The 12,006-nt window shown below is 42.2% G+C and overlaps 1 protein-coding gene across 4 annotated transcripts in view; it reads right to left on the bottom strand.

Moving 5' to 3' along the window:
• Positions 1 to 12,006, bottom strand: part of MAPK8IP1 (mitogen-activated protein kinase 8 interacting protein 1) — an 82,921-nt gene that overhangs the window by 8,507 nt on the left and 62,408 nt on the right. For 3 of the 4 annotated variants that reach the window (XM_042469736.1, XM_042469745.1, XM_042469761.1), the window contains 6 exons: positions 9,363 to 9,444; positions 7,411 to 8,283; positions 5,860 to 5,935; positions 4,176 to 4,348; positions 3,065 to 3,174; positions 244 to 405 (listed from right to left, as the gene is read on the bottom strand). In XM_042469736.1, the coding sequence (XP_042325670.1) occupies positions 244 to 405; positions 3,065 to 3,174; positions 4,176 to 4,348; positions 5,860 to 5,935; positions 7,411 to 8,283; positions 9,363 to 9,444 (1,476 nt within the window). The remainder of the gene's footprint in view (positions 1 to 243; positions 406 to 3,064; positions 3,175 to 4,175; positions 4,349 to 5,859; positions 5,936 to 7,410; positions 8,284 to 9,362; positions 9,445 to 12,006) is intronic. The other variant, XM_042469752.1, reaches the window with a different exon arrangement.

Here is a 12,006-nt window from a genome sequence, read left to right as displayed (position 1 = left end):
GAACACTGTGGTGCTCCACTATCTTATCTGGTAGACTCCTGCAGGAAATAGCAAGCAGTGCCAGGCAGAAGCCAGCAAATCATTATCTTGTTTGCATATTCTCTTCTGTTTACTAGCCAGAGGGTAGTTCTGAATTGCATCTTCCTGGAAGAAGTAATGAAGCATTCAGAGCATGGCTGGCTGGACTGTCAAGGGACCTGGAACCATGCTGGAAGCAGAGCCACACATGTAGTCAGAACTCACTTTGCTCGGATCCTTGGAGTCATCACCTTTCACAGCAATCTTGACTCCCCTCATGCTGATCTCTAGGACACAGCTGGAGGGTGGATTAAAGTGCACGGTGAGGCGGCGAGTAGTGGCAATCTGTGCAGAAAAAGAAAGTATGCCAACTGTCTCACAGACTATCTGGATAAAAAGACATAAAGAACTCCAGTAGCACCTTTGAGACAAAATGGAAAGAAATTTGTTTCTGATGTCCATGAAAGCTTAGGCTATAAATGTCTTCTTCCCACTTAAGTACTCAAAGATATAGCCATGTAGTCTGTTTTAGTGTAAAAAGACATAAAGGATTCCAGGAACATATTTGAAACTACCTTTTGCACCCTCCAAAGGGAGACATAGCTGTGGTGGCACAGCTGTATGGTGTCCTGATGGCATCATCAAGGGCGTGCGTCATCTGGACACAATGCCCTGACTCTGGCCCCAGGCTGGCATACAGGGCCTTACTTGGTAGAGGCACCTGAACAGAACCAATTGCCTATAAAGATATGTCAGGACCGTCTTTGTTTTAAAGCATGCTTTACAGTCCTAGACAAGCTTTATAAGGTTAAACATGTGTATTTGCTTTTATTGGTGATTGTATTTCCTCCATTATAATTCCCCTCAGATAGCTTTATTTATATTTCAAGGGTATACTGCTTTATTTATAATATAATAATAATAAAATTTTATTTCTATTTCCCATCTCTCCCTGCAGATCGAGGCGGGATTACAACAGTCAACAAATTTCAACAATAAAAACATATCAAATATATAGCATAAAAACATACATTACTATCGATACAATACAGTTGGTCGACTCTGCGTAAAAAGCATACAATACTAACAGAGGTGAGATATTTTACAACAGGTTTGGTGGGTAGGCTCGCCGGAAGAGATCCATCTTCAGCACTTTCTTGAAAGCATCCAGGGTGGTAATAAGACGGATCTCTTCCGGCAAATCATTCCACAACTTGAGGGCCATGGTAATAAACGCTCTGTGGGATGTGGTCACTAACCTGGTATTTACGTAGTCTAGTGATTTCTTCCCAGATATTCTGACAGTGCGGGGTGGATTGTGTAGGTAGAGGCGTTTCCTCAAGTAACTCGGGCCCAAGCCATTTTGGGCTTTAAAGGTAATAACCAATACAGTGGTACCCCGGGATACGAATTACCCAGCTTACGAATTTTTCGGGATACGAAAAAATCCCATAGGGATTTATTGTTTCGGCTTACGAAGGTTTTTTCGGGTTACGAAAAAACCCCGGCGCTGTTTTCAATGGAGCCGCGGCAGAGCCGCGGCTTTTTTTCCATTAGCGCCTATGGCAATTCGGGTTACGAAGGTTTTTCGGGTTACGAAATTAGCCGCGGAACGAATTAATTTCGTAACCCGAGGGAGCACTATACTTTGTATTGCGCCCAGAAGCTACTTGGCAGCCAGTGCAGAGATTTTAATACTGGTGTTATACAGTGGTACCCCGGGTTACGAAATTAATTCGTTCCGCCGCCGCTTTCGTAACCCGAAATACTTCGCAAGCCGAAAAACCCATAGGCGCTAATGGGGAAAAGCCGCGATTTCGTGTGAAATAGCGCCGAAAAGCACCAAAAAATTTTTCGTAACCCGAAAAAACCTTCGTAACCCAGAACAGTTTTTTTAAATGGATTTTTTTCGTAACCCGGAAATTTCGTAAGGCGGCGCATTCGTATCCCGGGGTACCACTGTATTCCGCCTTGCACCCTCAGAACGTCTGGGCAGCAATTACTGAAGGTGCCTGGGGCTAGATTATCCTCCACTACACGGAGGACATTTTCCACTGCTGCCCCAGCCCTTTGGAATACGCTGCCCACTGAGCTCCGCTCGACTACCACCCTGGCCCAATTCAGGAAGGACTTGAAAACCTTCCTGTTCCAACAGGCATTCCCCGACTAAAATCCTATGGGCCTCCCTCCTCTTCCGTGGCCAAGAGGTTGGGCTACGGGGCTTTTAGCCTGTTATTTTTATTGACTGTATGGTTTATTTTTATGTGTTTGTATTTTACATTGTATTATGTCACTGTTGTTTTTAACCATGCTGTAAGCCGCCCTGATTGCAGGAAGGAGCGGGATAAAAATAAAAACTTTATTATTTATTTATTAAACCTTGATGCTCCGGTGACCAATCTAGCTGCTGCATTTTGAACTAATTGAAGCTTCTGAACTTGGTACAAAGGTAGATTTATCCTTTTGTTTTCCATGTTGGAAGCTGTTGTACTGAAATAATAGGCTGGAATCCTGTTGTGTAATTATGTACTCATGACTGTTTTGTATTCATGGTCCTTAAGTAGCCCCTCGATTAGGGGATACATAAGGAACATCAAAGTCCCCTGATTCCCACTTACTGGGCAGCAGCTGTGGTGATTGACAACAGTCTGTTCCCCTGTTGCTTGGGAAGTAGCTGGCTGACAGTTCCCCCCACCTGCCATGCAAGCTGTCTCCAGCATGATGGGGAATTGCAACAGGGCCCTGCTTCTGCCTGTTGCACCAGAGATTGCTCACTGAATGGGGCAGAAATTACAGTTAGCAGCTTCCCAATCGATGGGTGAAGAGATCCCCATCTATCACAGTGTCTGCTGTAAGTGGGGATTGGGGGAAATGGGACAGGATTTGCTGTGTTGCACTGTAATTACGTGCTCATGCATTCATAATATCCCAACAGGATTCCAACAATATTTTCTAAACAAATAAAATGTCACACCTGCCTTCACAAGCAAAAAAGGTCATGTGGAAAAACTAAATTAGCAGACTGGGAAGAATGGAGAAAATGTACCTTCTGCATAGCTGCACAGAGCACATCATTGCCTTTGTGATACGGAACCTGAACCGAGCCAAGAAACTTCACTCGGAATTGATCTACCCAGTCATTGGTCTTGCTTGAATCTGAAAAATCAAAGTCCAAGACAGGTGAGAAAAAACACCCTGCTTATTGCTTCAATCATTACATAGTTCTCGAGCAACTGGACACAAGTTGTATATACAGTTGGTTGTCAACTTTTGTGGAGGTTAGGGGTGCACCCCTCTCCCTCCCACAAAGGTTAAAAAAACTGCTAATATAAGCCTGCTATTTTTTTTTACCCGAGGAAACACTTTTCTAGACATTTGTAGGTCCTCCAGCATGCCTTTATGCAGTGGCCCTGTTCAGGAGATTGACAGGCCCTCCTGACTTGCTGTGGTGGCGAAGGCCTCCTCACAAGGAGACCTCCAATGATGCGGCAAAGGAGATACCGAGTGAGCCTCCCCTGGAATGCCATTCAGGCACAGGCCTCCTCACAAGGAGTTGGAAATTGACCATAGAATTGCACCGGAGAACCTACAAATGCCTAGAGAAGTCTTCTCTCTAGACATCTGTAGATCCTCCAGTGTTACTTTCTGGTGAACTTCTGCTAGACGTTGATCACAGAATCATGCTGAAGGACTTAAAGGTGACAAGGGCAAACACTGTTAACTATGAATAATCAAATCTGTGAATGCATAACCTAGAATTGTGGAGGGACAACTGTATCTAGATTACTTTGTAAAAGTCAGAATTTGTATACAGTAAGCTAATGGAGGCACGATTTCCTACAATGTATAAATACATGCAAAATGCACAAAGAGTTGTGTAAAAAGACAATTAAAGAGGTTATAATTTTTTTTCTTTATCTTGGGGCCACACATAAATGGATTATGTCCAATCATAACAAAATTCAAAGATGTTAGTATTTGTATACAACTTTTATTCTCACCCTCCCACTTTAAAGGTTGGAATGTTCAAGGCCTTCACAAAGCAGATAACTGTGGGTTTGGAATGAAATGAATTGGTGGAGATGCACATCACAAAATCAGAATGGGTAGAAATGTTCAGATATGAGAGAGTAACAGAGTCATAGAAGGGTCAGTACCTGTCATATGATCTGGATCCTTGGTGACCTCAATAGCATAGTAAGCAGGGAAGATACCCCGATCACCTGTCCTCATATTATAAGCCTCATACCAATAATCCTCTGCCTGAACCTCCACCAACAATGGGTCATCCACCTCCAGTTCCAGTTCATCTTCATGACGAGGCACAAATCTGGTGAGAAAAAAAAATCACTGCTAACCAAAAGTCTAAAGGCAGACCCTGTGCAAAGTTTCAAGAAGGAAACCTGTAGGAAATTCCATTTATAAGGGACAAATGGTAATAGCCTGAGATTTCATTGGCTAGGACATTTTCACTAGAACTGTAGAGGAAAGGATCTATCAACCAGTACTGATTTTATTTATCCAGTCCCAATGTAGAAGACACTACTCACATGAGCTGTGAAATGGCAGACAAGCTGTTCATGGAAGATGTCAGGATAACTTCCAATAAATTCAATAAATCCCTTCCTCATATAGCTGTGCATTTTGCCACAGATGTCCCTCTTGTGTTACATTACTTTTGAGACAGAATTAGTATAGTTTGAGACTGCTTTAACTGCCATGACTATCCTATGGAATCATGGGATTTAATAGTTTGGTGAAGCACCAGAGTGCTCTGATAGACTAGAGTGAATACCCCATCAACCTATAAATCCCAGGATTCCATAGGATATAATCATGACAATGTTAAATTGTTTTATTTCTGCAGTATGGAAACTAAAGTATCTGTGATTTTGAACAACCATTCCATAGGCTGGCCACATAATCTCAGGCTACAGAACTAGGTCACGGAACTCCATCTTTCTGTTAAGCAATCACATCATGTAAATTGAGCTTCAAACAGGGTATACTTTAAATTGTCTGGAAAAGGTAATGTTTGTCATGCTGAGAACTAGGAGTTCAGACACAGAAATGGACATTACGTACCATGCAGCTAGAACAGTCCAAGGGAGTGATGAAACACCAGACTATCCTGGGGAAGAACTGAATAAATCCAAGGAATAATAACACATTCGACATTCCCAAAGGATATAAATATTATAGGAGCCACGTCTGGATTCATAATCATAGAGGTCAGATATACTATCTAGAGATAGTGTTCAGCCAGCAAATAAGATTTCTTGATGTCCCAGTAATCTGGAACGGGTTTTATAATCTCTGTATGTTATGCAATTAAACCAAATTATAATACAAATTGTGTTGTGTTTGTATTTTTTCCTCCTATAAATCAGTGCTGTGCAACTTGCTGTTGGACTACAGTTCCCACCAGCACTAGTTGCCAGCATATCCAGTGATTAGGGGAGATGGGCGCTACAGTACAATATTTTGGAAGCTGCCCATTCAAGCTATCAACTGAAGTAATATGGGGTAGTTTTCGGTGTGCTTAGCTTCTGAAAAATAACATCTGCCCCAGCTGTATGAATCCTCACAATCAAAATAAAATATATTGCTTACTAGGCCAAGTTGAAGATTTGACGTTTATTGAACTAATAAAATAAGTCCAAAGGGGTTTTCCAATCTATATTCCAATCATAGATCCAGGCCACTGAAAACAAGTTTATGCCCTAGACAATATTCCTCCAGCTCAAAATATTCAGCTGGGAGATGCTGCTGTTTATGTGGAAGTGCATGAGGGAGGATGCCGTTATCTGAGCCAGAGGATTTCATCTCCATTCAACTCACCTGAAGACAGCTCGGTGAGTCTGCTCCTGCTCCTCCCCATTGATAATGCAAGAGAACAGTCCAAACGATTCAGCACCTAAAAATGGAAGGGGTGGGGGTGGGATGGGAAAATGCTACAGCATTTTAACAATCTTGTTGGGGGTTTTTAAGCCAACCTGTTTTGATCTTAAGTGGACAATATGCCAATCATTCAGTCCAGCCATTTCCTGTAGGAATCCATTAGGGAAAAAGCCAGTCTAAAAGATCTAGTTTATTTTCAATCCTTGAAGGGTATCTGCATGAGGGTAACAAATACCTGGACTATTAGCTTCTAGTAGAAGAGAACAAAGAATTGGAGATATATCTTTTCCCAACACTGAGGATGGTATGAGAGAGATACTGTTGCTCATGTTGCATGCACATCTTTCTCTTTCTCATTGCTGCTAAACAGGCTTTGCAGTACTTGGCAGTCTTTTAAAAGCCTCAAAAACCATTTTAGCCACAAATGACAGTGGCTGAAGAGAGAAGATACATGCCTACCCAAAGGGCAATAATTTTCATATCATTTTCAGCTCTCTTAAAAACCTTTGCTTCTCTCCAGATCTACCATCACCATCTACTAGGTCAGTGATCCCCAAACTGTGCTTTTTAAAGGATTTTGGACTTCAGCTCCCAGAATCTCAAGCTCTGGTGTTTAATATGGCTCCCAGAATCCCAAACTCTGGTCAATATTGCTAAGGCTTATAGGAACTGAAGTCCAAATTCTCTTAAAGGGCACAGTCTGGGGATCACTGTACTAGGTCAGTGGCCCTTTAAAAGATTTTGGACTTCAACTCCCAGAAGCCTCAGCCATTGTTGGTGAATAGTCTGGGATTCTGGGAGCCTAAGTTCAGAATCCCTTTCAGAGCACAGTTTGGGTACCACTGTACTAGGTGAAGAAGACACTGGGAAAGTGTTATTGTCAAGAAAATTACTTAACATTTACAGAGCAAGATATGTGTAGAATATACCACATGAATACCTGCTTAATTTCATCTGTATACCTTTCAGAGTGCCTGTCTTGAGGTCTCCTATTTTATACTGTCTATACTCTTCAAGACTTTCTAAGTATGAAAACTGCTAGGAAGAAGTTTCAGAAATCCCTAAGAACTGCCAGTAATCAACAAGGTTTGCTAAAGTTCTAAGAAATCTCTAAGACATGAATTATTATGATTACTGAGATGTTCCACATTCCCTTCTCAGTTCACATATCAGCATTGCTGCCAGGTGATCTTAAATGCCGGAGCTTGGATAAATTACTTCTTAGGACTACAGTTTCCTTAATACTCCAAACAGCATGGGGTTATACTCCAAAAAGGTAACTTTCCTAATCCCTTCTGAACATTCTTGCACTATGCATTCAGGTTGCAGGGAGGAAGGCCAAAAGATGCCTTTTCTCTTGGAACTGCCCTTTTACTGCCTAGCAACCTTGTTAATATCCCACGATTTAATGCACTGCTATGAAGTTTCAAATCCCTCCCAACTCCCTCCACACCAGTGTTCACTGGTGATGACCCCTGTTTCTGCACTCACTAGAGGAGCGCGACCGACCACTCATGAAGACATTGAGGAACTTCTTGGAGAAATGGATGTCTGCCTCAGGGGTGGAGTCCTCAGAAAGACAAACCGAGTCACGTTTCAGGGCATCCTCCTCATACTCCTCCCCAATGGCTGATTCATAGGGTGAAGAGACACAGTTGTCATAGACAGTGGCTGAGTCACTCTCATCACTGTAGCCTGAGTAACACTGCTTCAGGCTGACCAGTTCCAGCTGCACATCCTCATCCACTACCAGAGTGTATTTGACTGAATCGTAGGAGAGAGCACTGGTGTCAGAACTCACTGATGCCCTCTGAAGGCTATGGCAAGGCCGGTAGCTGCCATTGCTGCTGCCATATACAGTCCTTGATCCATTCATTTTTTCCGGTGAGGACAAATAGTCCAGCACCTCATCCTCTTCACTGATTGAAGTGTTGGGTTTTCCTGTCAGTTGTGGGTAGCTGGAAGTGTCTATGTCAGAGCTGATAGACATCCGGTTGTCACTGGACTGTGACATGAATGGCTTATCGGACTCAAGAGGGTCAGAATTCTTTTGCACAGGTGTTAGGTAAATCTCCTCAGTAGCCTCCAGTCTCACATCAGTCTGGTAGCGAATGCGGTCCCGGTAAGCTTCTGGCCCCCTTGTCACTACCACAACTGTAGGGTTCTGTGGCGGGGGACGGTTGGTAGATTGTTGCTTCTCAGGTACCCGGGAGGAGACAACACAGGCTGGTGCAATCTGTGTGGCAGCTGTACGCCGGCACGGGCTCTCCGTAGAAGTGCCTCGATCTTTGGTGGAGGTTGTGCTGTTTTGATGAGTGACTTCATCACTCAGGCAAACGTGGTCATGGGGAGGGGTCTGCTCACCTGTGGAAAGTGGGAATAGAGAAAAACACAATGAAACAAGGGAAAGTTGATTCACAACAGTAGCAAAAATATCTGTTTTATAGCTAGTCATTCAAGGGACCAATCTAAAAGGTTGAGGGTAGCTGTCCTATATGTATATCATTACATTACCTATCTTGATAGTCATAGTCAATAATAAATGCTTATACTGTTCAAATTCTTAATAATAAGATAATAATAGTGGCCAGAATTGTGTAAATGATTTAAGTATGAGTAAGCACCATAGTTATGGGGTTATGTAGGGACCGTGAATTTGTAATAGTTGCAAGCGCATTGACTGAATCATAGGAGAGGGCACTGGTGTCAGAGCTCACTGATGCCCTCTGAAGGCTATGGCAAGGCTGGTAGCTGCCATGGCTATTCATGTCACAGTCTGATGACAACCAGATGTCTATCAGCTCTAACATAGACACTTCCAGGTATCCACAACTGACAGGAATGCAGGTTGTGCATTCTTAACTGCCACTGAAGATTCTACCAAATATTCTTTATTATCAACTGTTTATTTTTTACTATAGCTATTAAATATTCTTAACCCTGAGCAATTTCCCATGTTTTCCAGACTTTACAGTGGATTTTACTTTAGCCCACATGTTTAAGGTGACATATACATGGGGATTCCTTCATTCTTAGTACAAAAAACTCAAGATGGCATACATAATAATCCTGTGTAATACATTAGACAGGGAGATTTTTTTTTTTCAGGGCCATCCAGTGTCTTGTTAACCTTACCACAGATTCACTTGAATTAATGTAATAGGTTTAGCTTGGGAAAGAAAGAAAGAAAGAAAGAAAGAAAGTCTGGTTTAAAAGTCACTGAGGCAGGAAAAGTCAGCATATGACCAACTTGACAGTTAATACAACTACAATATATATTTCAAGATGCAAGCCAATTTGAAAAGTCACTAGGAGGATGTAGGCAGGAGGTCCATGCACCAGTGAAATGTACCATCATGCAAAACTCTGTGTGTATGTGTGAGTGAGTGAGTGAGAGTGGGAGAGAGAAGAGAGAACCAGTCTCTGCAGAGAGATGAACTCACCAGTTTTCAGAGGGGATGATGACCGGGACACTCGCTCCTGCCAACTGTGCTTTTTCCCCAGAGAGTTGTTATTCAGAGTGTCCTGAGGAAAAGAACAAAGCGGCCTTGTAGCTGCAAGGGTAAATGGCGCATGGCACAAAGGGGCCCCAACACTCCCCCACCAGCACTCCAGCCTATAGCCCTGCAGCCTCCTCCTCCCACCCACATCAGCCAGCTATTGTCTGTGTGCATTGCAAAAGATGGCTATTCAGAGGGTTCCAATAGCTAAGTCCATCTGTTGCTCCTGTTGCTGTAGTTAGAGAGGCCACTGTAGCTAAGAGCTAGTCAGATGTAGTTGAGTGAAGAGGGAAAAGAAGCAAAGCTATAGCAAGCCAAAAAAGGAAACTGCCCCATTTCTTAATGAGAATGTAAAAGAATCATGTGCTTGTTTCCTTTAACTTATTTAATACTGTGTGAGACTGAATGATACAGATCTTTAATGCAGAGACTATTTTCTCTTACTTAACTTATTCATTGCAACTGATGAAGTAAGTTGGAGCCCAAGAAAGCTAATGTCAAATAAAACCTGTTAGTGTTTATCATGCCGTAAGACCCTTTGTTGTTTTAACTCATTCAGTCTCCATTGTTCCCAGTAGTCAAAGAATTTCCAGCGTTTTGGTATGTTCCTGCTGCTAAGAGACCAACTACATGTTACACATTATTATTTCCTAACCTGCTCCAGGAAGTAGCCACTTCACCGGAAAAGGGGTAGGAAAACACTGAACATGGTAGCATCACTCACTGGCAGCTCATGGCCCAACAGATGGGTACCTTACAATACTATCTGGGGGTAAGCCCCCTCGTCTGCTCAGTCTGCTTCTTGGTGACATCTCATCATTAGTGCTGGGGGGAAAATAAATTTGCATTTTAATGTTAACTTTCCTAATTTGCCCTTCCAAAGCAATCTGAGAACTAAAATGTTGTTATACTTGTGCCGCAGACATCCAATTTTAGGAAATAGAAAGTGCATTCAAAATTTTGTATATTAGTGAAAATAATGTACAAAATAACATCTATTTGGAAGAAATTGCTTGATAATGTGTATATATTCCACATCATGTATGGAAGAAGAAAAAACACATTAGGAGAAGTGATGTCTATAATTCCTTGTAAACCTTACACTACTGTTTTCTCCACTTCCTTCTTACCCATTTGTGGAAGTCCCAGGTCTTTGATACTTCTTACTGTATAAGATATATGCCAGGCCTTTTTTACTTCCCATATCCACTGCTAGTCCCTTCTGTCTAATTTATGTCTTTCAAGCTTCACATTTTCTGGAACAACTTCTCTTTACACATCATTCAGAACCTTCCCAAATCTTTTTCTGCTCCAGCAATTTCCTCTTCACTGAATCTCCTGGAATTAGCTTATTTCCTTCCCATACAAATTATTTTCTCAGTTGTGTTTTACTCAGATAGGATTCTTCTGTGGCCCAGGCTTTGGCATTCTTCCTTTGTTTTTCTCAACATCCTCCAAAAAAACCCCAAACAAACAAACAAACAAACAAAAAACACCAAACCGATTGCTGGAGTTTTTGGAAAATTCAGGTGCTACTTTCTCTAGTCACCTTGTTTCCCCTACAATGTACTGAGTTTCAGCATGCAAGAGTGTCCTGGATCTTGCAGGCTGTATGAAACAATCAATAGGCAAAGGGCACACTGTGCTAAGTGTATGCCAGTTCTCTCTCCAGCCAAATAAAGAGAAAGGCCAGTAGCTTTGAAATCTACATTGGTGAAAAATAGACACCCCCCCGGCCACTGTGAGGCATCCATGACCACCAGCCAGGCTTCCAGCCATTTTGAACATCTATAGAGTCAGCCCCATTCTTGCCAAATCATACACACAAGAGGGTGCAGTAGCAAAAGAAAGAGCTCTTTCCATGACTGAAACAATGACCAAAACAAGGAATTATGAGATCATACTCTTGTAGCAGGAGCTGAGAGAACACTAAGCAACAGTTTCAGTATGATAAAGACAGTCTGCATGATTTGAGGAAGAAGCCATCAAATTAGAATGATCCTGGGAAGGCAAGCTGAGAAAAGGATATATTGCTATTGCTACACACACACACACACACACACACACACACACACACACACACAGTCGGCCCTCCAAGTTCACGGATTGTTTATCTAGGGATTCAACCATCCATGGTTTTAAAATATTCAAAAAATATATCCTGTACATTCCAAAAAGCAATCCTTGACTTTGCCATTTCATACAGGGGCACCATTTTTCTATGCCATTGTATGTAATGGGACTTGAGCACCCACAGATGTTGGTATTCACAGGGGGACCTGGAATCAGCAGATACCAAGGGCCCATTGTACATTCCTTGAGCCAGTCCATCCTTGATGCTATTTACTGCATTCACTTTGTATGTATGAGATGGAGAGGGGTCCAGTAGGTCACACAAAAGATGGGATTTGTTTGGCAAACAAAGAATTAACAGAGGGGGATCACAAACACTGTCTCTAAAAAATTAATATCCTAAAGCAACCATCCATTACCATTCTGCAAAGGAAAACATTGTTCCTGGCTCCAGAAAAATGAGATATTTATAATGATATATAGTTGGATGGAGAGTGCCTGGATGTCTGAGAAG

Source organism: Sceloporus undulatus, chromosome 1 (assembly GCF_019175285.1).
Source record: "Sceloporus undulatus isolate JIND9_A2432 ecotype Alabama chromosome 1, SceUnd_v1.1, whole genome shotgun sequence".
Taxonomy (NCBI): Eukaryota; Metazoa; Chordata; class Lepidosauria; order Squamata; family Phrynosomatidae; genus Sceloporus; species Sceloporus undulatus.
This window is presented reverse-complemented; position numbering and strand designations above follow the sequence as displayed.